Source organism: Spermophilus citellus (assembly GCF_964194105.1).
Source record: "Spermophilus citellus genome assembly, chromosome: 5".
In the NCBI taxonomy this organism is placed as follows: Eukaryota; Metazoa; Chordata; class Mammalia; order Rodentia; family Sciuridae; genus Spermophilus; species Spermophilus citellus.
In genome coordinates, this window is record NC_138186.1 from 50680359 (window position 1) to 50707172 (window position 26814).

The 26814-nt window shown below is 61.2% G+C and overlaps 1 protein-coding gene across 1 annotated transcript in view; it reads right to left on the bottom strand.

Moving 5' to 3' along the window:
- Window positions 1-222: 222 nt before the first annotated feature.
- GRM4 (glutamate metabotropic receptor 4) overlaps window positions 223-26814 on the bottom strand; it is a 102474-nt gene continuing 75882 nt past the window's right edge. The window contains exons 7-11 of the mRNA XM_081296518.1: window positions 16302-16502; window positions 15971-16107; window positions 12064-12999; window positions 5798-6044; window positions 223-695 (exon numbers count right to left, since the gene is read on the bottom strand). Of these exons, the coding sequence (XP_081152644.1) occupies window positions 646-695; window positions 5798-6044; window positions 12064-12999; window positions 15971-16107; window positions 16302-16502 (1571 nt within the window). The 3' untranslated portion in view covers window positions 223-645. The remainder of the gene's footprint in view (window positions 696-5797; window positions 6045-12063; window positions 13000-15970; window positions 16108-16301; window positions 16503-26814) is intronic.

Genomic DNA, 26814 nt, shown 5'->3' on the forward strand with positions numbered 1-26814 from the left:
GAGATTTGTTTTTGTTTCGGCTTTTTTGTGTTTTGATTTTTTTTTCCTTTTTTTTCTCTTTTGGACATGGAAGATTTTGTGGATCAGAAAAGGATGGCGGGGTGGGGGACTGGAGGAGAATGAGAGGGACAGAAAAAAAAATGCATAAGAAGTGACGTGAGGGGACGGAGAGGGAAGCCAGAGGAGCAGGACAGAGAAGATGGGGGGCAGAAAGAGAAGGTAGAGAAGCAGCTGAGAACCCAGGTGACAGGGACGCGCAGAGGGAACAATGGCGATACCAGAGAATGCAGAGGTGGGGACAGAGGCAGACTGAGAAGTCACCAACAGGACAGATGAGGCAGCGGAGGGAGAACAGCGCTGGGCCCCAGGATTTGAGCCCCTGTGCTTCCGGCCGGGCGGCGACAATCCAGGACGCAGGCTCTCCCGTGGCCCGAAGCAGCCCCGCCCGCCAGCCGCCTCCGGTCGCCCGCCTGGCTTGCCCAGGCTGCCCAGCAGCAAAGGCTGGGGGCTCCACTGTCGTCAGCACCAAGCCACAGCCGTGGGCACCACGGCAGGCGGGACTCCGCCGGGCCCTCAGGAGCAGCTCTAGCTGGGTGCCCTTCCCCGTGGGGCGTGGCTCCTAGGCCCCTCGGCTCCGCGGCTGAGCTAGATGGCATGGTTGGTGTATGTGACGTAGGTCTGTTTGGTGGCCAGAGCTGGAAGGAGAGACCAGAGGGGGTCAAGGGTCAGGGGCCGCCTTCCTCAGCCATCCTTCCACACAGCGCCCTGCTCACCACCCAGGCCCCAGGCCCCCAGCCCGCCTGCCACGGGCCTCCTGCTGACCCTGACCCCGCTCCCAGCGCCAGGTGCACTGTCCCCACAGGGTCCCCACCTCCACACCCCTGCCCTGGCGGGGCTGCTGTCCTGAGGACCTCCTGCCTCACTAACCCCCCTCCACTGTGGAGGCCACCAAGCCACTGTCACTGCCTGGCCCCACCACATACTGACGTCGTGATCTTATTGGTGGTGCAGCTGTGTGACCTTGAACTCCTGCAGAGGGGAAGTCTTGCAGAAGACAACCACAGGCGCTGTGGGAGAGCACGTGTGAGGAGTGTCCCTTAAACACGGGGGGCAGTGGCGGGAGGAGTGAAAACCAGAGGGCTCCTCGCTCTAGCAGAAATAGCCTCAGAACTGAAGTGGCCCTCTGCCCCAGGGAACTGCAGGGCCCCGGCCCTGGGCCTCTGGGCCTCTTCCTTTCCATTTCTTGGTGCCCCGTCCCCTCCTCCAGTCTTGAGACCTCTTTGTCCGCCTGTCACTCTTCTACCCCACAACTGGGGATGGCCTGGACCTCTGGGTGTCTCCTGTTTCCTGGCCACAGCCCCCAGGGCCCTCTCCCCACAGATCTCAGTCCAGTGTCAGCTCTAAAGCTAGATGTTGACCTGAGTGTCCCCTGCCATACTGGAGGACAGAACTCACAGTGCCTAGTGAGAAGGCCAAAGAAGTGCCACCCCATTTGACAGAGGAGAAACTGAGGCCAGAGGAGCAAGGGTTCCAGCCAGACTTCAGCTTTGTCCTGTCCCTCCAGGGCTCAGGCTCTGTCTCAGTGGTTAGTCACCAGGGGCAGCACTGCTGCCCACTGAGGGGCTGTCTGCAGGGTCAGAAGGAAGAAGCTGCCCTGACCCCCTGCTGGGCTCTTGTCAGCTTGGAAGAGGAAGCACACCTGCCAGCTGAGGAGGGGGACATCTGGCCTAGAGAAGAGGAAGCCCGGAGACCAGTGTGGGCTGCGTTACCCAGCCTCCCTGGCAGCGAAGTGGGGCCTCCCGTGGCTACAGTCTTGCAAATGAGATGAGGGAAAGGACTTTGTGCAAACTTCTAACTAAAGCAGAGTGTGTCCCCTGGACTTCCTCTTTTCCCATCTTAGAATGGACACTGTGGTCAGCTAGCCTCAACCCACTGGGAGCCAAAAGAACAAGATGGAAGGAACCTGGGCCCCACTCCGGCCCCCATCAGGTACATTTAGGTCACAGAGAAACAAACATCGGTCTGATTTGAGTCTCTGTTCTATGCTGGGACCTTTTTGTCATAGCAGCTTAACCAAACGAGTACAGGCAGCACTGCTGTGTCCACGGGGCCCATCGTGTGTGGAGGGGAAGGGGCGAGCTGGGGCCACCACAGGAACAGCAGGGAGGCAGGAGGACCAGATTCCAGCCTGGCTGGAGGAAGAGCTCTCTCCTGGCCAGAGCTGGGAGCGTGCCTGTCATGGCAATGTTCAAGCAGAGGATGAACAGTCACCGTCCGCCCCCTGCTTGGCTGGGTCTGTTCCCTGCCTGCAGCGAGAGCGAGTGCGGTGGCCCCTTTTGCTGAGGCTTCTTTTCCTGAGGGGCTGCCAACCACCTCCTCCACCCCTCCCCTCCCAAGCCCCCATGGTCAGAAAGAGCCTGCGGCTGGCTCTGCCAACCCCCGCAACAGGCCCGGCCACTGAAAAGCGGCCCCCCAGGGTGGGCTCCGTCACCCCCGGGTGAACTGAGAAAATTGAGTTTCCAAACCTGTAAAGCCCTCCAGCGGCTCCTGGCTCACAGGTGAGAGAAAAGCTCAGCAGCATCCAGACCCCTGGCTGCAGGGGACGCCAGCTGAGCCTGCTGCACCAGGACAGAGGGACAGCTAGGCTTTCCCCATGGTGTCCTCTAGAAAGGCCAGTTCACGGGCTCTGGCACCCGGGGGAGGCGGCCCTCAGCTACAAGCCAGGGCCTGAGTCCCCCAGGTGAGCCTCAGTCTCACCAGCCAGAAAATGGGAGCCGTGTGTCCACCTGGGCCCCTGAGCTCCACGCAAGGCTCAAAGAGAGTCTGCCCAGGAGCTGGGGGACCTGGCCAGCCCTGGCCTCGCCACAGCATCTGCCAAAGGCCATTTGTCAAAGTGACCCTCTCAGAGTTGCACTTTGCCCATCTGTAAATGGGAGATGATAAACCCCATGGCTGGCTCCCAGCCAAGGGTGGATTAGATCCTCCAGAGCCTACAGAACGCTGGGCAGAGGGCAGGGCAAGAGGCCACACTGACAACGGGCACAGTGACACTGTGGGGCATCTTCAGGAGAGTGAAGGGGCAGGGGTGTGGCAGAGGGCCACAGCCACCCCTGACTGATGACAGGCCTCCTTGCTGTTCTCTAGGAACTGGAGGCTCAGATGACAATTAGCTGGTGGCACAAGGCGTGAGCTGACAGTCCCCATTTGTTGCCCCATGTCCCCGTGCCCAATCTGCCTGCAATCAGGCCCTCAATTATTTATTCTGTTGTTTGTTTAAAGATACGCGGCCTGCCAGTGACAGAGTGAAAAATGTCCCTGCTCCACAAAAGTGACACCTCCCCTCTCCTGCTCGAACTCCCCCGGTCTGGCTGTCCCAGGAATCTGTCGCTGGGTGCCTGCGTGACCCCGTCACTGCACTGAGAGACAGCAAGGGCCGGGGCACCTCGGCCTCCATGGCAGGGCGCCAGCTCTCAGCCATCCCCCACAGGAGCAGGGACCAGGATGCTGCCCCCGCTTCAGGCGACCAGCCAAGCAGACGCAAGGACAATGTCAGTGTTGGGCCATCACAGCTGTCCTGAAGGCCCCTGCCCTCGACGGTCCCCTCTGGCTGTCGCAGCGCCATTACTGTCCCCTTCTGGGAGTGGCTCTCAGGAGCACTGGGGTGAAGCCCACAGGCACAGCAGGTCCTGCCCCGGCACAGGCTCAGGGCCTGGGACGGGCAAGTCTCCGGGTGGGTGCAGGAAGGGCTCTGCCTCTGGGCCCTTCCTGGCTAGGCCTGGGGAGGGCTTGGCAAGGGGATGCTGGGACGTCCACATCCAGGTGGACGTGGAAGGCCAGAGCGGAAGTCCTGTGAGGACGCTCTGCCCTTTCCCATCTTGGTATAGAGAGCCAGGGAGGTACCTGAGGGGAGGCCCAGGGTCACAGTGGGGGTAAGGAAGGGTAGGACTGGAGGGAACCAGACTCATGAGGGTATCAATCAAAGGGGTGGTGTCAGGAGCCAGGCATACTGCTCCACACAGAAGGTGGGGACCACAGACAGGGAGGCCTCCTGAGTCAGAGCCAAGGAAAAGACACCACAGTGGGGTCTGCTAGTCGCCATCTTGCTGTGTGACTTCAGGAGAGCCATTCACCCTCTCGGAGCCTCAACTCAGGATCAAACCTCTTGCCCAACCAGGGCATCTCAGGACCTGTGAAGATCACTCAGTGGGGAAAGGACTCTGAGTGTGAAAAGCCCCCATTTGGAAGTGGAGGAGACTTGCCTCCCTTTCAGTTACGATTTATTCTGTCAACGCACTAAACATGGCTGAGGAGGGAAGGAAGGTGCTTCATCCAGGGTCTCAGGATGGGCCCTGCAGGAGGTGCTGCCCCACCCAGACAGCCCGGGCGGAAGGTCTCCTGTTTCTCCCAACCGTGAGGTGAATCGCCAACCAAGGGCCTCCTCTCTCAAGCTGAGCTCGGGGCCTCCTCAGGGTCCAGCCCACGCCCCCGCTAAGCAACTTAGCAAGATGGCATCTCAAAATTTAAAATAAAAAGGGCTGGGGGTGTGGCTTGGTAGTTAAGCACCCAGGTCCAATCCCTGGTACCAAAAAAAGGTCACTTCTGGACCTTCCCCAGCACTAGAGGGAGGGAGCCCAGGGCCTCTTCCCAGGTCCCCCCAGGGTGGAAACCTGTGGGAAGAAGGGCTCTTGACCCCGGCCCGACAAAAGCCTCCCAAGACTGGAGGTGGGGGCGGATGCAGAAGGAGCTGCATTTGGGCCACTTTCAGGTCCAGGGAGGGAGCCACAGCCTGCAGAGGATCCGGGTGACCACAGCCACCTCTCTGTTCCACACGGCCCCAGAGCAGCTGGGAGTGAGGCCTGGGGAGGCCCTGTGGCTACGCGGGCAGAGGACCCCATCTGTCTGAGAAGGCAGAGGCAGCAGGTGGCTCGGTGACCCTCCCCTCCTGGTCCTCATCTGTAAACACACGATGTCAAGTGCCGCCTTCCGGGTGCCTGCAGGACAGGAGCATCAGGGAGTAGGCATGACCTGACTCCGCGGACCTGTCCTGCCACGTCCTCGCACCCCGCCCCCGCTCCTGGCTGCCCCTGCTCCCCACACCGAGAGCCGAGGGCCGGGGCGTCCTGAGGAACGAGGTCCCTGCTGCCCTCCCTCCGGTCATCCTGGGTCTGCAGCTCGGGTTCTGTGACTCAGGCGTCTCGTCCTGGAGAGAAGCTCACACACACCCGGCAAGCATGACCTGCCCCTGCTGAGCCTCCTGACCATCCCCGGGTCACACTGCCACCTGAGAACTTCAGCCTCTGTAGGTCCCAAAGCCCAGCCCGCCCCTCACTCACCTGTCCTGGCCGGCCCATGTCCTGGGTCCCCATCTCTCAGGGCCCTGCTAGGGGGCTGCTGGACAAAGCCAAGTGGGGTGTTACAGCTGCTCTGGCACCAGAGCCCCTCCCAGGTCACCAAACGGCCAGTGGCAGGGCCCCCCTGAGCAACCCGTCCTCCCTGAGGGACTGGAAGGGCAATTCCGGGGTCCCACTGCCAGCATTACCACCACTAGAAGGGGGCGGGCAGCACAAGGTTCAGGGGACTCTTGCTCTCCCAAGGCCACCAGGACGGGTGAGACGGCACGGGCTTCAACCTGGTGCCCAAGCTCTCCCTGAGCCCCCTATGGACTGGTGCTCGTCTGTGGCCTGGGGGTGCTCCGAGTGTCCCCAGAGATGGCAGCCAGGGGCCATGGCCAGGAGCGCCTCCCCAGAAGAGGCGGGGCTGGGCGGGTCCCGGGGCCGGGGCCGGGGCAGCCACTCACCTGGGGCCTCAAGGTTCTCGCAGAGCTCGGACTTGGCCTCCCCATTGGGACGGAAGTTGCCCTTCTGCGTGAACTTGTTGGACATGGTGGCGGCAGTGACGACGGCTTTGAGGCTGCGCTTGCGCTTGGGCACATTCTGCTCCGGGTGGAAGAGGATGATGTAGACCTTGGGCATGTAGAGCATTCCCAGGGACACGGAGGCGCTCAGGCTCACTGAGACCGTCAGCGTCGTCGTCTGGATGTACAGCTGCAGGTGACCGGGTGGCAGCATCAGAGCCAGCTCTGCCAGGGCCTCCCAGCCTGGACCCTGCCCAGGACCCACGTGGTGTCTGCTTCAGGGGACAGACCTGCCTGTGTCTGCTGGCTTCAGGCAGCTGGACTTTAGACCAGAGTTCCTGGACTCCAACCTGGGCTCCAGCTGTGATCATGGGCAAGTCAGGTCCTTGTGCCCTACGGGGACCATGATCCCAGCACTCGCCCCTCAGGGCTGTTGGGTGAAGCACCTGACCTAACACTAAGCATGGGAACCCTGCCAGGTGAGCGCAACGGCGTTGCCACAGCTGCATTCTAGCTGAGGGACATCCTTGAGGAGGGCCTCTCATGGGACCACGGCTGACCTTCTCAGGAATGGTCCCCCGAACAGGGCAGAGGGTGACAACCACCTGTTGGTACCTTGAAATGACTCCCAATGGCCCTGCCACCGCCTGCACACCAGCCCCTCATTCAGTGACTGTCCCTCTCCCCAAGTGCCAGCCTGGGAGAGCAGGCCCTTGGCATGGGACCCACGGCACCCGGCACAATACAGCGGTGGCAGCACAGTCAAAGCTCATTTCACGCTCGTGTGCCAGCGCTAACGGTGACAGATGTTTAGTGAAATGAAAGCCCATTAATCTGGGTGTCGAGTAATCCGTTCTTCAATAGTGGCGCTTTCCAGGCAGGCCGGTGGGCCCAGCAGCACCCCCACCCCCGGCCTGGGGTTCCCTCCAGGGCTCCAGGACTCAACCGCCCTCTGGCCTCTCAGCCAGGACGGCGCCAGGGGAGATGAAAGCTGCGCCTCCCAGGTCCAGGGGTGGAGGAGGCCGAGCGTCCCCATCCTCAGATCAGATGGCCCACACCCTGCCCAGGGCTGCCTCCCCAGGAAGGCTTCCCGGCCCTCAGGGATACCTTCACTTGCACCCAGACCAGCAGTGGGGGACACAGCTCTGGACTGGCTTCCTGAGGTCATGGGCCCTGGCCCCATCGGTGGCCCCTGGAGATAGGGGCCAGATGTCCCACTGTCATACTCCTCCCTGTGACCTGTCCCCAGCCTCACAAGCGCCTCATGACACTGGAACCAAAGGCCTGCCTTCCCAGCCACCCCTCCCAGAGGTCCGAGTGTCTAAGAGGAGAGTCGCCCTCTCGGGTCTCAGTGTCTTCATCTGTACCAGGGTGACAACACCGACCCAACCATGAGGTTACCCAAGCACAGATGGCGAGGCCACAGGGAACCTGCTCTAAGTAGTCACAGGTGCCAAGACCTGCGGGCCTGGCACACAGCCTCGATGCCCCCACGCCCAGGAGATGGCAGCCCTCAACTCCCTGTGTCTGCTGGTAGCTCAGCCTGGACGCAGCCAGGCTCCGTCAGGGAGACGGGTGGAGAGGCTGTTCCACTGTTCTGCACAGAGCCACAGTCACAGTCACATTCGTCTGTCCCCCAGTAAGCATGTGCCCCCAGACACAGACAGGCAAGCCCCAGTCCTCACCCGCCATCCACGCTCACCCCAGCACAGCAGGACAGGCCGGGGATGACCAGGTGGCCCTGGGGGACAGGTTCCTGAGGAGGATCACAGACCACTGGAGACCTGGCAGCTTGAGAACAGCTTTGTCATCTGGGTCTTCCCTCTCAACTGGGAGGTCCCTGGGGACAAACTGTCTCCCTCATTGAACTGGAGCTTCCCCGAGGGCAGGGCTGTCTTTGCTTTCACCTGGGGGCTCTTGGGCACAGGCTGTGTTCCAGGCCAGATGCCCATCTTACCCCCCTGCCTCCACCTCGCTGATGGGAGGGTTTGCACCTGGGCCCATAGGAGCCTGCAAGGCTGGGATGGAGCCTCTCTCTGGGCAGAGTGAGCCTGCAGCAGACGCTGTGTTAGGGGTTGGCGCTGGGCTCCAGGTGCCACTCCGCCCTGGCCTATGCAGTGCTGAGCAAGTCTGCCCCACTCTCTGAGCACAGCGCCTCAACAGGCAGATCTGACTTCACGGGGACCGTTGCTAGGCAGAGCCCACAGTGGTTTAACGCCCTGCTGCTGCCATCGTGAATTCTGAACCATTTCTGCACAAAGGGCCCTGAAAATGGTGCTAACCCTGAGCCATCGTGGCGCTCTGCACTGCTCTGTCCTCCAGCCCGAGAGACTTCAGATGACAAAACACAGGAAAGGCACAAAGAGACCAAACAGAGCAAAGGCGCCCTGTAACCTGTTGGGCCCGGCATGAGCCCTCCAGGCTCCCTTAGCCACCCCAGCTCTGCCCGCCCCAGCTTCTCTCCCTGCCCCAGCACCTGGCACACCCCTGCACCCCTGGAGCCTGCCTCGGGCTCGGCGTTGTTTCTGGCATCCCTGTGTGAAGGTGCACATGGTCACCAGGAGGTGGTGGCAGGTGAACCCTTCTCAGAGAAGCAATGGGCCCACAGAACCCAGCAGCCACCCCTGAGGGAATGCATCCGGGCACCAGGAAGGTCCTAAGGCAGGCAGAAGGAGAGGCGGCCACTGGAGTGCGGTGATTTCAGCTCTCTCCCACAGCTCATCCCCGGCCGGCTACACGCTGACCTCCACCATCCCCGGTCACACTCCACCTTCATGAGGAGCCCTGCACAATCCTCACCAGCCACCGGCTCCCAGAGTGCAGGAGGTTGTCCACCCTGGACTTGGTGGAGGCAGGGGCACAGAAAGAGAAGCCATTGTGTAGATAATGTTTGCGGGTTTCATGGGAGGCCAGGGGTGGGGGGGTACTGTGCCAGGAGCTGGGCAAGGAGCTGAGCTCTGCTGCTCTCGGCTTCTTCCCAGGGCACCCCCTGGGGACAAAGATTCTCAGAATCTGTATGAACCAGACCATAAGCCCACACACACCCTGGTTGGCTTCGCCACCCCGTCTTGCCCCAACCTGGCTGAGCAGTCACCCGCGCGGTGGAGAAAGCCTGCTCAGGACGGCCCTGGTAATGCCCGGGGCTGCGGGGCTAAGCCCTGGAAATCCAGGCTAATGCTGGGAAATCCGTCTGCCCGCTCAGCAGAGCGGCAAGACAGCTCCACTCCGCCAGCACCTGCGCTCCAGGGACAGGCCCGGTTCAGCCAGCACCCCTGGGACACACCACGCTCCTCGCACTCGCTGTCACACTACACACCTGTACTCCTGCACCTCTGAGCTCACATGTGCACACTCATGCCGAAGACACCCGCTACCCAGGTGCACTCCAGCACAGCTGTGCAGTCACCTGTGTGTACCCACTCACACCTGCACCCCCACACTTGCACATCTGCATGCAAATACACTTCTAGGAACACACACTCAATCTGCACACTTATACGCACACTGGCAGCTAGGAACCCCTCGGCACGTACACTGCCCAACTATGAGCACAAAAGGGCACACTCAGACCTGTCCACACACACTTCTGTACCTGTGTCACAACTCCTGACAACTGCCCCACCCCCCATTGACCCATACACACAAGAACATGCACACCCGTGGCCACACGTGCCGCTTGCATGGGGGCTTTTCCTAGCTCTGGTGCAAGTGACACGGCCCAGACACAGCCCGAAGGCTGCCTGAGCCTCTAAGAAGCCTGGGGCCCGAACCCATAGGGATTTCAGAGCGTATGTCCACCACCGTGCCACTCAGAGGCCCAGAGAGGGACTGGGTGGGTACCACGGCCCATGCCCCATGGATGGAGCTGGACGGTCCACTCAAGTCTCTGTCCCTCTGTGGGACTGTGAAGGGATCATCTTGGGCTCTTTCATGGTCAATGCTGAGGCAGCCTAAGGAAGAAGGCATCAGAGACGGGTGGGTAGCCTGGAGACGGGGAGGGGACGCTGGGCCCTCAGCCCAAGGCAGAGGGTCCTGAGACTTGGGATGACAGGAGCCCACTGGGGAGGGAGTGTGGCAGCAGTCGGGGATCGCAGGGGAGGAACGGGCTTCCCACCAGCTGCAGCCCCGTAGTCCTGGCTCCTCAAGGAGGCAGGAAGAGGCCTCTGGTGCTGCCCAGGGTGATTTCTCAAGCTGCAACTTCCTGGTGGGTGGGACCAGCCACCCAGCCAGCTCCAGGGACCTGGTGGGCATAGAGGGACATGGGGCCTATGCCTATTTCTGCCCTTAGCAAGGAGGGCCTCCCACAGTGGGGGCCACAGAGCTCGGTCCCACTGTGTGCTGGGGAGGCAGTGACCTGGCTCAGACCCGGGGGCATGGCATCCCTCACTGAAGCCAGGCCTGGTCTCAGACCTCAGGCCACTCCCTGCCAGGCCCAAGGTCTGTGTCTTGGAGCCCTCCAGTCTCCAAACCTGCCACCAGAAGACACACTACAGGTTTGCCTGAGCAAAGCCCAAGGGATTCTGGGTGAAGGACGCAGCTCCTGCCCTTGAGGGAAAGAAGTGGGCACCTACCAAGGATGTCCCAGGGCAGTGAAAGTGTCCCAGGGCTGCAGTGCAGGGGCAGTGGGGGTTGGGGGAGGGAGGGTCCTGAGCTAGACAGAGACAGCTCAAGTCCAGTTGTGCCATCTACTGGCTGTGTGATCTTGGGCAAGTCACTTTTCCTCTCTGTGCCTATGTCTTGGTCTATAAGTGGGGGTGGTGATACTTACTCTTGCCAGCTGCAGTAGGGCCTGGTGGCACATGACAGGTACCCTGTCCATGGCAGTTTTGCAGTGCCTCTGTAAAGGCCAACCATCCCCAAGAGCTCATGCCTGGGCCCCCAGCTTCATGCTAGTCCCCAGTTATGTCTCCACCTGAAGTCAACCCTCTCTCAGCTGCTGATGTCACAGCTGCACCTGGACATGTGTAGGTGCCCCAAACTTGGCACGTCCAAAGGTCCCCAGACCCTGCCCCACACAGCCTCCTGTCACCTCCCCCTTCTTAGTGCACTGGAACTCTGTCCTCCCGGTCACTTGGACCAAAACCTTGGAGTCATTGCGACTCCTCCTGGGCTCCCCGGGCACGAGCCACCAGAAGCTGCCACCTCTTCTCCAGACACCCAGACTCCCCTGCGTCTCGCCACTTCTGCTGCATCACCTCCTGCCCCCCACCACAGCGGCCTCCTCACAGCCCTGCTCCAATCTCACCTGGTCAGGGCCCACCAGCAGCCAGTGTGCTCCTAACCCTGCACCAGGTGGCCAGGTGTGCCCTCCCTCAGGGCTCTCTGATTGCTCACAGGAGCCGGGTCCTCCCCCCAGCCCCTGGGTCTTGCCATTGGCCTGTCGCCTCTCTGACCTGGTCCCTCGCCCTGCCTGCGTCCCCAGTCCCACTCCTTAGAGTCTGCACTCACTGTCTCACACTGTGACAGCGCCTGGGAGGACCGTAGGAAGGCTCGTTGTCCCACTTTATGGTGAAGAACCGGCCAGCGAGGCCGGCCGGCTTGCCCAGAGCCCACGTTTAGACGGGAGCCCAGGCTGGGAGCCAGGATCCTCGTCGGCCAGGGTGCCTGGCCTCAGCAACTCCCAGCCCTTCCCAGTTACCCAGGCAGCGCCGGGCTGTGTGGGCAGAGTCCACGGGGGCCTCGGTGTGCAGACCCCAGGCCAGACAAACGGCCCTCAGCTGGCACTGCCAGGGCCTAGGCTGCTGGGCCTCAGGGCAGCTTGGGGCTGGCTAGAGAGGAAGCGAACCCCTGAGACACGTCACACCTCCAAGGGGCAGCAGGCCCAGAGGAAGACGGGGGGGGGGGTGTCCAGAAAGCACATGAATGGGGGTGCAGCACCCTCGGCTGATGAAGGGGAGGGGGAGGGGAAGGGAGGGCCAGGCAGGAGAGAGGGGGGGAAGGGAAGGGGAAGGGGACACAAAGAGGGAAGAAAGGAGAAGGATACAGAGGGAGAAGGTGGAGTGGCAGGAAAAGGGAAGGAAGAAGAGGAGGCAAGCCCAGAACCCCAGGGAAGGACTTGCACCCCGGAGAGAGTGGGCAGCAGGAAGCATGGGGGGCAGCCTGGGAAGCTGCCATGTCCCCATCCCCCACCCGCCCTCCATCCACCTCCTTCCCCCCTGCCCCCCCACCCTCCATCCACCCCCTCTCCCCCCCTGGCCCCCCCCACGCACCTTGTCCGCGGACTGCGAAGTGCCAAAGAAGATGGGGATGAAGGCCAGCCAGACGATGCAGGTGGTGTACATGGTGAAGCCGATGGGCTTGGCCTCGTTGAAGGTCTCAGGCACGCCGCGTGTCTTGATGGCGTACACGGTGCATGTGACCATGAGCAGCATGCTGTAGCCCAGCAGGCAGATGAGCGACAGGTCCGAGATGTCGCACTTGAGCACCCCCCTGGCGAAGCGGGGATCGAGCGTCCGCTGGTCCTGGAAGTCCACCACCGAGTGGGAGGGGTCCACGACGAACCACACACAGATGCCCAGCAGCTGCAGGGAGATGAGGCTGAAGGTGATGGCCAGCTGCGAGGCGGGGCTGATGAAGCGTGGGGCGCTGACCGACCGCTTGCCCTGCTCGAAGATGCGGTAGATGCGGTTGGTCTTGGTGAGCAGCGCGGCGTAGCTGATGCTCATGCCCAGCCCCAGGAAGATGCGGCGCAGGGAGCAGGTGCCCAGGTCCGGCTCGGCGATCATCAGGAAGGTGGTGGCGTAGCACAGGAAGATGCCCGCCAGCAGCACGTAGCTCAGCTCGCGGCCCGAGGCCTTGACGATGGGTGTGTCATTGTAGCGCACGAAGGTGACCACCACAAACAGCGTGGCAGCGATGCCCACCACGGCCAGGAAGAGGGGCAGCACTGCCCAGGGTGAGTCCCACTCGAGCTTGATGATGGGGATGGGCCGGCAGCCTGTGCGGTTCTCTGTGGGCCTCATGTCGTAGGGACAGGTCTTACAGGTGTAGCGGTCCACCTGGTACTGGTACCCCGTGCAGGGCTCGCAGTGCCAGCAGCAGGGCATGCCCTTCACCGTCTTCTTCCGCTCGCCCGGCTGGCAGGGCAGGCTGCAGATGGAGCGGGGCAGCTGCTGCCCGCTCCCCGGCCAGTGCATCCTCTCTGTCTGGCAACAACAGCACCACAGAGTGGACCTCAGGACGTGCCACCCAGCGCCCCGCCCACCCCACACCTACATGGGACAATGAGTTGGCTCAAAATGCAGCTGCCTGGATCCCACCAGGACTCACTGCATCTGACAGCTGGATTTAAACAAGCTCCAGGCAAAACACTGACCTGGGGGCAGCCCAAGTGACTCCAAAACTCTGAAGACTCCTATGGAGACACTGCGCCCAGAGAGCAGTAGTGACAACCTAGTGTCACATGGAGGCTCCACAGCAGGGCACAGAACTCAGGATCCTGATTTCCAGTCCCTGAGGCCTTGCCAGCAGCAGCGGCAGCACCCAGGAGCAGCACCCAGGGAAATGTATGTTCAGCCCCACCCCAGGGACCACCCCAGGTTCTGTGTTCCAGCAGGAACCCCCTAGCCTGTGATTGGCAGGCACTTCAGAGCAGGAGATGCGCTGCCCCAGCTCAGCCCCTGGCGCTTCCACCCAGCGGCAGAGGGAGCCGGCTGCGCAGAGAGTGAGGAGGAACCAGGATTTAACCAGAGGATGCTGGACGGGCGCCCAGGGGGTAGCGTTTCCTTACATCCTGCTCTAAATTAGCACTGCTCACATTCCACGTCTCTGGAGATACAAACGCTGGGAGCAAAGAAGTCACAGAGTGCTGTCGCGCCCTGCTGAAGGTGCCACAACATCTGGAAAGTAAACACGTGGCCCCAAAGAGCCGAAGAGGACTGCGCAGGGCAGAGGGAGCCTGACTGCCTCGGGGCCTGGCCAACGCGTTGCTCTAAAGCAGCAGCTGCCGGGAGCTCGTTCCCCGGGGAGCCCAGCCGTCTGGCCCGAGTGGGGGGCGGTCCTGGAGAAATGTAGCCAGTGGTTTGGGGGCTGCTCAGAGGGTTTCGGAACGGAGAAAAACAGCAGGGAGGGTGGCAGGGAACCCAGAGCCGGCCTCGTGGCAGGTGGGAAGAGGTTATAAGAGGTTTGTTCTGTGGCTCTGGGCCTTATAAAATGTGTCACCCAAGTAGCCAGAGGGACAGCAGTGACCAGCACAGGGTCTGGAGGAATGAAAAGGCCCTCATCATCCCTGCCCACTGAGCCCCCCTCAGGGGAAGACCTTCCTCCCAGCGCACAGGACCATGGTGGGTGTTCTGGAGCAGAGGTGGTCAAGTCCTAGGATCACGGTTCTGTGGCTAAGGGACTTCACAGCCCTGAACAGGACCTTGGCCTCTCGGGCCTTCGTTTTCTTATCTGACTCAGCCACAGCAGGTAGGACGGCACCTTGCCCCTTCTTACTTAAGGGCAGTCCCCTGGAGGTCATCATGGGACGATTTTAATACTTCATGGAAACAGCAGCTCCGGGAGGACAGGACATTGCTGCCCTGGCTGCTGGAGAGATGGCCACACCTGGGCAGCCAGGCTTGGCTGTAACGAGAGGCCCTGGCTCAGCCCCTGGGGAAGACAGTGTCAGGTAGCAGAAGCCTCCCCCGCGGGTCCCAGAAGGCCCACAGTGCAGCCCAAACAAAGCCACCTAAGGAGAAAGCCAGCCAGGCCCAGCCAGCCCACTGCTCCAGCAGCTGACCGCCACCTGGGCTTCCAGGCAAGGGGGACCGAGGACCAGGAGGGCATCACGGGCTAGGCCAGGCTGGGCCCTGGAGATGGCCAGGCCGAGTGCAGGGGCTTGCATTGCTCGGGGAGGAGTCCAGGGCCACCTCCACAGACCCCTCCCTTCATAACCAATCTGGGCAATGGGGACAATGACAGTGCCTATCTCGGAGCTGCCACCCTCACAGGAAGGCACCATGCTCAGGACAGCCCTGGTGCACGCAGTGCTCAGGAAACCAGCAGCCGGCCTGCTCTGCCCTCTGCCCCCAGGGAGACACCTCCATTGCCCCTCGGGCTCCACCTTGCTGAGTGCCCCCATCCTGTTCTGTCTGTTCACAGCCAGGAGCCTCCTCACAGGAGGCTCAGGTGCCCTGGGAGAGCTCCTTTGCCTCTCCGGGGCTGGTTTTCCTGACCTGTGTCCTCTGGCCTAGAAGGGACTGCATGGTGCTGGGGGCTAGAGAGTGTCACAGGAGGACACGGGGACACCATGAAGCTCTCCCAGCATGGTCTCCTCAGTCTGGCCCTTTAAGGTGTCACACTGTGCCCACCAGAGCACAGCTCACCCCTTCACCCTTGCAGGGCAGTGACATGTCCACAGGGGTGTCCCTAAGGAAGGAACTGGAGATATTTTCTCTTCCCAAACATGCCTCTATTTCACAGGTGGGGACACTGAGGGCTAGAGGTAAAGCCACCGCATTCCTGGGTCATTCTGTGAGCTGGGAAGGTGTGAGAACCCAGAAAAATGACTGCCATCTAGCGTGGTTTGAAGGGATGGGGACTCACTCCCTGGCCACAGCCAAAGCCAGAAACCCAGCGCCTCTCTGTGCCCCACCAAGAGACTCCACCCTCTGTCCAGACGCAGACTCCCAAGTGGCCCCTCCCGCCAAGCCTCTGGCCAGGTCTGTGTGTATGAATTCCTCTCTCCAGAGCCCCCAGGCCCCCTTGGGGAGCAGCCTGGAAACCCCTGAGCCGTGGGAGAGGACAAGGCACAGAACGGCGGCAGAACTCCAGGCACTGCCCGGCACGGTGGCACACGCCTGTAATCCTAGTGGCTCCAGGGGGGTGAGATAGGAGGACCCCAAGTTCAAAGCCAGCCTCAGCACTGGTGAGGCCCTCAGCAACTCAGTGATACCTGTCTCTAAATAAAATACAAATAGGGCTGGGGATGGGGCTCAGTGGTCAAGTGTCCCCGAGTCCAATCCCCCGTATGCACCCCCCCAAAAATAAACTCCAGGCATCCTGTTCTATTTCGGGGTGAGGTCTGGGAGAGACCCTGGGAAGGAGGCCCAGCTGGCAGCCACGCCCTCCATTGGCGCCCACCCACAGGTTGGGATGGCATGAGCCCCTACAGGCCCCTCCCTCCCTGCTTACTCGGAGGTGGAGGTGGTCGGTCCAGGAGCCAATGACCTTGTACTCTGCAGAGCCGTTGCGCAGCTGGTACTGGTAGATATCATAGCGCCCAGGGGCATCTCCATTCTCATTGAAGGTCACAGGGTTCCCTGCGATGCCTGTGGGTGGGGTGTCTCGCTGAGCCTCTACACAGAGGCGGAGACATCTCTGGGAGGCCCCTCCGTGGAACATCTCGGGGTCCCTCCTCCTGGAGGTAACTGAGGAGACTCCCATTTCCAACCCAGGAGCCCCAGGACTCCTTCCCGCGGCCCAGGACCCCAGGGTTGAGCAGCGCCCTGCGTCACACCCCCACCTGAGAAGTTGACGTTTCGGATGTACTTAAGCAGCTGGGTGCCATCCACAGGGTCCATGCGGGGGCAGAGCCCCACGCGACCAGGACACAGGTCTCGGTGCATGGCGTGCAGCGCGTGGCCCATGGCATACACAGCGTCGATCACAAACTGCACCTTCCCCTCCTGTTCGTATGCCGAGTCCTGCCCGATGCGCTCGCGATCTGCAACGAGACCCCCAGGACGGGGCGCCTGTGAGCCCCCCATCTCACAGTGAAACCAGAGTGGCCGTTGGGGCCTGGAGGGGCGGCCCAGCCAGTCCATGCACACATCAGGGCTTGCTCTGCCACCCCAGGAGCTGGTCCTGCAGGGGCACCAAGGAGATGAGAGGGTGCACTGTCCTGCCACAGCACCACTCACGGCTGGGTTCCCCGGGACCCCAGAACAGCCAGGACGCCCCGTCACCTGCCACCCTGTAGCTATGGAGCAGCTGCACGGCTCAGGCTAGGGAACGGCCAGGACAGGGCTGTGTCTGTCACAAAGGAGAGCCGTGCTCCCAAAGCAGCTCACCACGGACAGCCTCTGCAGCCAGAGGACGCCAAGCTCACCTCAGGCTGCAGGTGGGGACATGGAGGCCCAGGGAGACTGTCTGGTCTCCTGATGCCGTCAGTGGTTTCCAGCCATTCCAAACACCTGAGTCACCATCATCCCCAGCCACTCCATCTCCACCTCAGTCACAGCCTCCCCCAGGAGCCAGGGTGGGAGAACTTGGCAAAATGGGGAATGGCCTCCATCACCCCCCCACTGTCAACTGCCACAGCCCTCTAGGCCTCGAGACTCTGACCTGTCCTCGGTGCCCACCCAAGCTCTGCAGCATGGCTGTGTGACGCTCCTGTGCCAGGAGCCATGCATGAAATGTGCGAGTCCCAAATCGACATGGAAGCCATTGGGCAGGACAGTCTGGTGTTGGAAATGCCCAGCACAGCTGTCCCTGCTGGTTTGAGGCCGACCGCCCACTACATGTGACTTCCTACTCCGCTCAGCCAGGCTCAGCACTTCACTGCACTCGGGTGACCCACTGGAGCCACACAGCCCAACGGCCTCTCAGAGGTGGGTGTGGCTTCCAAGATGCCCACAACCTGTTGACTGCTGGTCACCACCAAGCAAGACTCTGCCCCTGAAGCCTATTCCTGCCCTGGATGCTCTGTCAATCAAGAGCCGGAGCAGCTGCCAATTGTCCAGCTTGGCTCCTGTGGGCCCGCAGGACCTCTCAGGCGCCGTCTTCCCTTTTAAATCTAATTTCTGGCTCTTATTTCTTTACTAATTATTCCAGATTTTCTTTTTCTCAGGTGGTTCACACCTTCTGAGCAGGAAACTATTCCGGTGGGGTGCTGGCCACCCTGCGATACTCCTGGGCTGCCAGAGGCCTCTGTGTCCTTGTCAGTAGAAAGAGGATCATAACTGCCCCAGAGGCATGAGGCTGCAGTGGGTGAGGTACAGAAACACTGGGCACAGAGTGGATGGCTAGCATGTAATGCTGCGTGCAAGTGGTCACAAGAGAGGCTTCTGAAGTGGCCACGGGGTCCCTGGGCTGGAGCAGCACAGGAGGTCTCCTGGAGAAGGAGGTAGCTCTGGCAGGGGCCCCAACGACTAGCACTCCCAGCTCCCAACGAGCACCTGCCACAGGCCAGCCCTAGGCTGGGTGGCGACAGGCTTTACCTCCCAACAATGCTATGACCTGGGTCATGGACCCACCAGAGAGAGTGGGAAACGGAGGCCCAGAGAAGCTGGCAACACTGCGGGAGCGCGCGGAGCGGGATCTGGACACGGGCACTCCTGCCCGAGCCTGTACACCACGCTAGACAGGGAGGGGCGGCAGCAGGTGGGGAGAGCAGAAGAGGAAGGCTGGGGTCACCAAGGAGAGGACACAAGGGCAGGAAGACAAGAGGAGGGGGACAGAGCCCTGGGGAAGCCTGGCTTCACTCCCAAGGCCACAGCCTCTGCACACTGCCTGGCCCACAGTCTCCTCTCAAGGACGGAAGAAGGAAATTGACCTTCATAAGCCCCACCCCCAGCTCCCAGGAGGGCCAGGTTGGCACTAGGCCCTGATTCCCGGGGGATTCCAGAAGTCACTGTGTCCGTCTCCTGCCTGGAACATCTCAGAGGCAGACCCAGGGTGCAGAGTTCCCATTGCCTTTCCCTGTGACCTACCCCACCATCCAACCCCCCACACCAGGAAGGACAGTCACCACCCACAGCCCCGGAACTGGGCTGACTGGCCTGTGGCACATCACCCTTCGGCCAGCCTGGTCACTCGGTTTAACCTGCCGGCCAGGAGCCTACACCCTGCCCGGCCAAGCTCAGGTTAGACAATCACAGATGGCCAGGTGGATGTTAGAAATTGGAACGACCCCTGTGACCCCAGCTCCCCTGGAAGGAGGCAGAGACGGGGAGACGGGAAGTGCAAGGCCAACTCAGCAAGACCCTGTCTCAAAAAATAAAAGAAGGCTGGGGATGTAGCTCAGTCAGTCAAGCACCCCTGGGGTCAACTCCCTGAGCTGCAAAGAACAGACAGACATAAGTAAATAACAGACTCGCCACGCTGGGGCCAGGAATCACCTGGCCCACTGACATTTTACATCCAAGAAGACCGAGGCCTGGAGAGGGAAGCCCCAGTCACACGGCCAGGGAGCTGGGCTCTGGCCACGGCTTAGTGCTCCCAGCTTCCAGACCCCACCCTGCCTCCCTCGGGCCGCATCTGACCCGAGGCCTCTTTTCTGATGTGACGCTGCGAGCTCGGCAGCACTATTTCTAGGTCAAGCACAAACAGAAGGGGATGAGCATGAGACACATTCTCCAGCTTCTCCATCTGCCTCTCTGTCCAAGGCCTCTGACCCCGGGTTCTGAAGAGCCAAGAGAGAAAGAAAAGGGCCAACCTGTGCCCAAAGGGCAGGTTCCCTTGGGAAGCAACTCCTGCAGCCAGGCCCGACCCTATGTGCACCCCGACCCCCAGCCCCAGCACTCGCTCCGGCAGCTCCCACTACACCCGACTCAGCGGAGAAGAGATCAATTATTAAGCAGGGACAGAGCGGGAGGCTGCGGCCACTGCAGGAAGAAGACAGCACTCTCCCAAGGCCAAGGACACCTCAGGTGACAGAGGCTGGCTCCCCTCTGGGGAGATGCAGCTTCCCCACTAAGCCGGCCTGGGCCTCTCCTCTCCCGGGTTGCCCTCCCAGGTCCCTCCTCAGAGGACCCCACAGAAGCATCCATTCCTGGGTCCCTCCAGGTCTCTTGCTGTGCTCACAAAGCCACCAGGGTTGCTGCTGGAGGGTGGGCATCCCCCAGGGGCATCCTGGCCAAGAAGGCGCTCCCCCCCTGGGGTGGCTCCTGCAAAAAGGGGTCCGGGGTCCTGCAGACCCTCAGCAGCCTCGCGCCCGGCCTCCCGGTGGTGTGGCCCAGGGACCCTGGAGACCTCTGCACAGCTGCCCGCCTTGACCTGACTGTCTCGAGGTTGATCCTGTTACATGAGACAATCAGGGGGCAGTGAGGTACTCTGCAAAGGGGACACCAAGCCATGAGAACACATATTCTCTCCCTCCCTCCCTCCCTCTCCCCCCCCAATGCCCTCTCTCAAAAGGCAGCTTGGACTCCAGGCCCGGGGCCCCTCATCTGCACCCCCCCAGGACCCAACAGTGTCAGGCGAAGCGCACTCCCACGGTGAGGCCAAGGGGAGGGAATTTGAACCCAAATCTCTTGACTCCAAAGGAGTCCACTTCCTGAACAGCCCCCGCCCTGCCCCGGCCCCTCCCCTGGGGTCCAGGCCCTGCCCCTGCCTGGCCAGGCTTCAGTGGGGTGAAGGAGCACTGCGGCAGGTCCAGAGGCGGTAGGCAGCAGTGGAGGGAGGGGCCTAGAACATTCCCTCCCGTGGGCAGGTGGGGTCCTGGAGCCCAGGACCCGCAGCTCTGGGAAGGAGCACGACTCGCATATCTGAGAGCTATTGAGGGAGATAAATTCCAGACACATGGCGGCACTGACAGCAGCAACAGTTTGAAGATATCCTAATTGTGTCCCGGGGCACAGTGAGGCAGAGATGCGTTTGGCTCTGCCACGGGTGACAGCCAGCCGGGGAACCATCGGGAGGATTTTCTCCGTCAAACCCTGGAGCTGTGGTTACTACGGTGACTGCAGCCTTTGTCTGCAGGTTGTAAATTGTAATTGAAATGAGTTTTCAAGGTTGAAATAATCAGAGCCCTCCCTGTCTCCCCCTCACCTCCTCACGGCTACCAGGCCAGCCACGGTCTGCTGGTGCACGCAGGGGCCTCGCACCCAGGTACACAAAACAGCCACCCAGACGCACGTCCTCGCATCCACGCATGCAGAGTAGCCAATGCACAAACCTGCACGCATTTACGGAAGTCATACACACAACATGGCATGTGTCTTATTTGGGAAGGGAAGGTTGCCAAAACCAGGTGGGGGTCGGTCCCGCTGGGGACCTCCAGGAGATTGTGCAGAGGGCACCTCAGGATCACCCCATCTGGTCAGTCTCAGGCCAGGGATGCCCCCAGGAGCATCAAGCCCACTCATACCACAGGGTGTGAGGGCTGGGGTCCTGGGGACAGTGGCGGGGGACTGACAGCATCTGCATAAACACGTACATGCTCCTGAGTGAGACCAGATGTAGATGGATATACACACACACACACACACACACACACACACACCCCAGTTTTTGTCCCTTGAGAAAACGTCCAGGCTGGGGATGTGGCTCAAGCGGTAGCGCGCTCGCTTGGCATGCGTGCGGCCCGGGTTCAATCCTCAGCACCACATACCAACAAAGATGTTGTGTCTGCCGAGAACTAAAAAATAAATATTAAAAATTCTCTCTCTCTCTCTCTCTCTCTCCTCTCTCTCTCTCTCTTTAAAAAAAAAAAAAAAAAAGAGAAAACGTCCAGAGAGCAGGTCCAGGGCCCGGGGTGCCCCCAGGAGACCAGCTATGGGATCCTGGCCAAGCAGCGGTCTCCTGAGGCCTCTGTGTCCTCTGCAGACGTAAGGCCCAAGTGGTAACACTGACCTTGAGGGGTTGCTCACGACTGAGGGAGAGGAGGAGGTGGCCCCCAGAGCCACACCTGTGCCCAGACAGCTCCCCTTGCCCCCCACTCTCTCCTGTTGGAAGATGCCCGGTCCCTGAGGCCAACCTCCCGCCATGGCTTCCCCACCCCGTCCTGTGCAGCTGGCGCAGGCTGGCCCCAGTGCTGACCCACATGGCCTGACATGGGATGGGCATGGATGCCCAGTGCACCTGGACCTGCACAGAGGGGCAGAGGGGCGCCTCCCTCCTCCCCCCCGACCTCCTGCCGCGGCTGAGCCGTCCTCCCGCCCCCTGACCCACCAGGGCATTCTGAGGCCCCTCCAGTCCTGCTCCTGAGGCCAGGATCACTGTCACCTGATCCTGCCCAGGATTCCCAGAAGTCCCCAGCCAAGGATCCCAGGCCGGTCACCTCCTGCTCTCGGTGACATACCACGGCTTCTGGGGGTCCCTCCCTGGACCCTGGGGCATCTCCAAGCCACTCAGCCCCTCCTTCATCCCCAGCTCTGTCCCCCAAACTCATCCCCAGATCCATGCCAACTCCCTCCTGTCCCAGAGGATGCTGGACCCCAGCATCTTGGAGGACAGTTGGCACACACGGGGTGGCCATTTCATGAGGAAATGGAAGCTCAGGAAGGTGACGCAGTATGCCCAGTGGAGGCCCGACCCGGATGCCCAGGGGCTCACGGTGAAGCCCAGGGGCTCTGTGGGGCAGAGCCGGCTCCTCAACCTGGAGCCAGCTGCAAGCATTAGGGTGTAAACAACCCTGTGGGTCCCCGCGAGTACAACCCAGGATGACAAGGTTGGCTTCAGAGCTCAAGTCCCAGTGACTCTGACAGTGACCGCAAATGATCACTTCAGTAGAGAGGTGGGGACTTTGGAACTGGTGGAAGTCACTTCAGGACGCCCTCAAAATGAAACCCTGAACCTTCTGGATCCTCCCGAAACATCTGGGTCCCCAAAGAGTCTGACCCCAGGGATCCGTCCCCAGATGCCCACGGACCCCAGTTTGAGAAGCAGGACATGATCACCCTCCGTCCACCTCTGGCCGGGCCTGGGGAGATCCCCAGCCTCTCTGAGCTTCGGTGTCCTTGTCTGTGAAGTGAATGGCACCTGGGGCCACAGGAGGGGAGTCACACCTGCAGCTGCCGCACCTGATGCCTACCCAGGCCAGAGCCCAGGACAGACGGGTCCCCAGCCCCACCCTGGTTCCGAGGTCTCCCCTGCCCCAGGGCCACGGCCAGCCCACCTCTCCCTAACAGGACAGAGCCGCAGGCAGAGCCCATCTGTGTCCTGGTGACCCCCACCCCAGCCGCACAGCCCCATCACTCAGCACCCCCCGCCGCCCGGGCCGCCTGTCCTCTCCTGCTGCTTCAGTCCCCGCAGCAATTTCTCAGCTCCATTTTCTCCCGACCAGCTCTGGAGTTTGGACCCGCCTCTCCAAGGACACTGAGCTCACCACGGTCACCAAGGACCCCAAGTGGCCAAGTCCAGTGGTCCAGCCCAGGTCCCCCTCTCCCTGGGCTCCCCAGGCTCCCTGCACCTCCAGAACCCCATGCTCAGGTTCCTGCTGCCCCCCCCCCCCCCGCTTCTCCTGCCCCCAACCTCCCCGTGTCCAGGGCTCGGTCCTGGCCCCTCCCAGGTTCTCCCAACAGCCCCCTCTGTGCCCTGCCACCTCCTCACAGTCCAAGTTCCCAGCTGGCTCCTCCTCCCGCGGCTCATCTCAGGCAGAGTGGCCCTCCCACCTGCTGGCTGGGCCAGGGACCTCGGAGACACCCTGGACTTCCTGTCACCTTTCTCTCCCCTTAAATTCTTCAGCAAACTCCACACACCTCTGCCTCAGGCCCTGGCACCGCCCACCAGGGTCACAGCACCAGTGTCCTCACCGTCTCCCACTCTGCCCTTGAGCCCCACCTCCTCCGCAGGAAGCAGCCAGAGTGAGCCATTGGAATATAAACCGGGTCCCCTCCATTCTCTCAAGCCCTGCAGTGGCTATTCTCATCCTGTGAAAGAGACTAAGGCCTTTCAAATTACCCACACGGCCTTCCTGATTCTCCCCACCTCTCTGACCTCATGTGCCCACTGTTGCTCTGCTCAGTGCTTCCTCACAGCTCCCCAGACCTGCTGAGCTTGAGCCCACCTCAGGGCCTTTGCACGTGCTGTCCTCTACCTGACATGCTCTCTCCTAGATTCCCACATGTCTCATTCTTCCTCTGCCTCCTTGTCTTTGAAGGTTTGCCTCCTCGGTGACACCTCCTCCAGGAGTCCTGGGTCCTCCTCTGGCCTCATGGATAGCCTGCCCTGGAGCCCATGACACTGGCTGCCAGGCCATCCCACCCTCTGCCACCTTGTCTGCAAGGCCAGATTATCTGCCATTTGCAGGGCTTGGGGGACTCTCCAAAGCAGGTCTGTCCCCTCGACCAAGCCTAGCATAGGCTGGGCACATAGTCAGCCTCTTAATCAGTGCTGGTTGGTCTCCTGGCTGAACAAGTGAGAAGGAGCATTGAGGGGCAGGGCCAGGACCCTGTCACCACCCTGCAGCGGAAGGTCTGAGTGACAGCAGGTTCTTCGCATGGTTCACAGCAGGTGCACAGTGGGTGCTCCCAAACACGGGTCCCTTCCTGTCCCCAGGAGGGAGGCTCCCTTGGTTCCTCTGGGGATGTGGAGCTGGGAAGATTCTGCAAAAGAGCTGGGGTGACCTGGGGCTGGGACATCAGCTGGCCTGAGGCAGGACATTCTCTGGAGCCAGATGGCTCTGGGGTTCAAATCCCAACTCTGTAAGAATACTCCCTGGGGAAAGTCCTTAACCTCTTGGGGCCTTAGTTTACTCGTCTGTGAAATGGGTTTTTGTAAAGACAAAAGGCCAAACCCTAGAATTGGGCACAACCTGCACTCTTCAATTAACGGTGCTATGTAAACATTCGCTGTTATTATTCTTCCATTTTTATTACTGTTGTTATTGTGGCTGTTGGCACAGGCGTCCCCCACACATCCCCAGCCATCCTGCGCCGTCGCCCCCCCAGCTCCCCGCCCTGGGAGCAGCAGGCCGTACATTTTCCCCGTCTCCTCGTAAACCGTGCCTCCTCCGCGCAGCCATCACCTGGCTGGCAGGGCTGTCAAAAAGACGGATGCCACATCTGCCTTGTTTATGGCTTTAATTCCCCAACCCTGCTCTGGGCTCCCAGGGAGGGGCTGGGAGGAGGGGCGGCAGGCGGTCCCCCCACGGGCTCCGCAGCTGCAGAGGCCCCTCATGGTGACCCCGACCCCGCCTAAGTGTGGGAGGCCCAGGGGTGAGCACCCCACAGAGCAGCGCCATCTCCAGGTAGCTGTGGGGAAGGGAGTGCCCTGCGGGACGGCCCTGGAGGTGCTGGGCAGGGGGGACAGATTCCTGTTACAGATGAGGCAATGGAGGCCACCCGGCTAGTAGGTGGCAGCACCAGGATGCACAGCCAGGGCTGCGCACAGTCCCCAGGCCGCGGCCCCTGCCCTCTCCCGAGGCTCTCTGGGCCCAGCAGCCGGTTCACACGGCCATGGGCAGGCTGAGGTCCCAGGACCACCACCCAGTGACGGCCCAGTGACGGGCAGCTGCTCCCACAGCCCAGCTCCCACACCCAGGGGAGGTCGGGGAGTTCGCGCCTCTGTCCACCGTCCCCAGGGGATAAGCGCCAGGTGTCCCGCGGTAACCTGCTCAATGTCACAGTTGCTGCTTCCTCCTCTCCTCGATCCTGGGAGCCCTTCCCAAATAAATGGCTTCCCCTGGAAGCCTCGTCCCAGGGGAAGCTGACTTCAGACAGCCCTGCAGGATGGATGGAATCTTCCGGAGTGTTAGCCCCGGTTCGAGACGGTCCTTCCCACCCTCTCCGAAGGTCACCAGGCCCGTTTGCTGACAGAGGTGAGGAGGAATGGATTTGGCAAAGCAGGGGACAAACACAGGAATGGCATCTGCTGGGTCTGGGACTGAGGCCGGCAGAGGCAGGCTGTGGACTGTGGGGAGCTGGGGAACCCGGGAGTCAGGGGCTCCCAGCCACAGCTTGGGGGAGGGGGCAGAGGGAGGCTGAGAGGGATCAGGAGGGACCAGGGAGGGAGGCAGGGCTGGGAGTCGAACTGCCTGTGAGTCAGCTCTGCCATCTTTCTGGCAAGTGACGTTCACAATTCGCCTCCATTTCCTCTTCTGTAAAATGGGTGCCACTCCTGTAACTGTCACACCGCCCCTCGGGGTGGCACAGTCCCTCCTTCAGGATACGAGAGCAGACAGACAGACTTGGTACAACCAGGCTAGTACATGACCCGAGTGCCTGTCTAGATCCCACAGCTCCTTCCTGTCGACAGGGACAACCCTCCATCAGCACCTGCCACGCGCAGCACTTTCCAGACAGCCTGGATATAGGCTGCATCCTCTCAACCACCCCCGGAGATGGGAGGTGACATCCCTGTTCTACAGAGGAGCATCTGGGACACAGAGAAGTTCAATAACTTGCCCAAGGTCACACAGCAGGGAGAAGACAGGGCTGGATCTAGACTCAGGATTGAGTCCTTCCCTTACCCTCCTCCCACGTGCCCAAACCAGCACTGGGGTCCCCCTGTCCTCCTCTTCCCGCTCACCCCTGGACAGGACATAGGGCACCAGCACCAGATCTCAGTGTCCCAGGTCCCACACACATTCCCAGTGGCTCCCTGGCCCTCGCTTCCCCCAGAGATGGGCAGGCTCACGGTGTCCAACATGGGCCACACAAGAACTTGGACCAGCCTCTATGGAGTTCCACAGGCAGCGAGAAGATTCAGGTCAGCGGCAAGGTGCTGTCCCCCATCCCCCTCATGTCCACCGAGTCTCCCTCCACCCCTGTGCCGCACCCTCTGGAGCCTGGGGTGCCTGCCATCCTCTGGGTGGCTCTGCCTTCCCTCCCACCACTCAGGTCTCTCTGAGTCAGAGAATCCCCAATTTTCTGCACAGTAGAACCACCTGGGGTTCTTTAAAAAAAAATCCTGCTGTTCAGATGTACCCAGAACAAATTAAATCAGAGTGTTCAGGGGTAGAAGTCAGGTGTCCGTGTTTTTAAAAGGTCCCCCCCCCCCGATGATGCAATGTAGGAAAAGCTTAGGGACCACTGCTCCATCCCTAGGTACATATTAAAATATTAAAATCACCCGGAGAGCTGAACAGAGAAAATATCCACAGCCCCTGAGGTCCTGGCTCAGTTGGCCAGGTGGCAGGGGACCGGGGCGGGGTGGGGGGTGGGGTAACAGTTTTAAAAGCTCTCCAGGCACAGCCAGGCTTGAGAGCTACCATTTTACAGTTCAGCAAGTACCTCCATTAATGATCCCTTCCTTGCAGAGACACCCCCTGGGCTGGCTCGACATCAACCCCGTTTCTCAGATGAGCAATCAAAGGCTCAAGAGGGTCACGGGGCTTGCTGGAGGCTCGGGACAAAGCTGCCCTCTTCAGAACC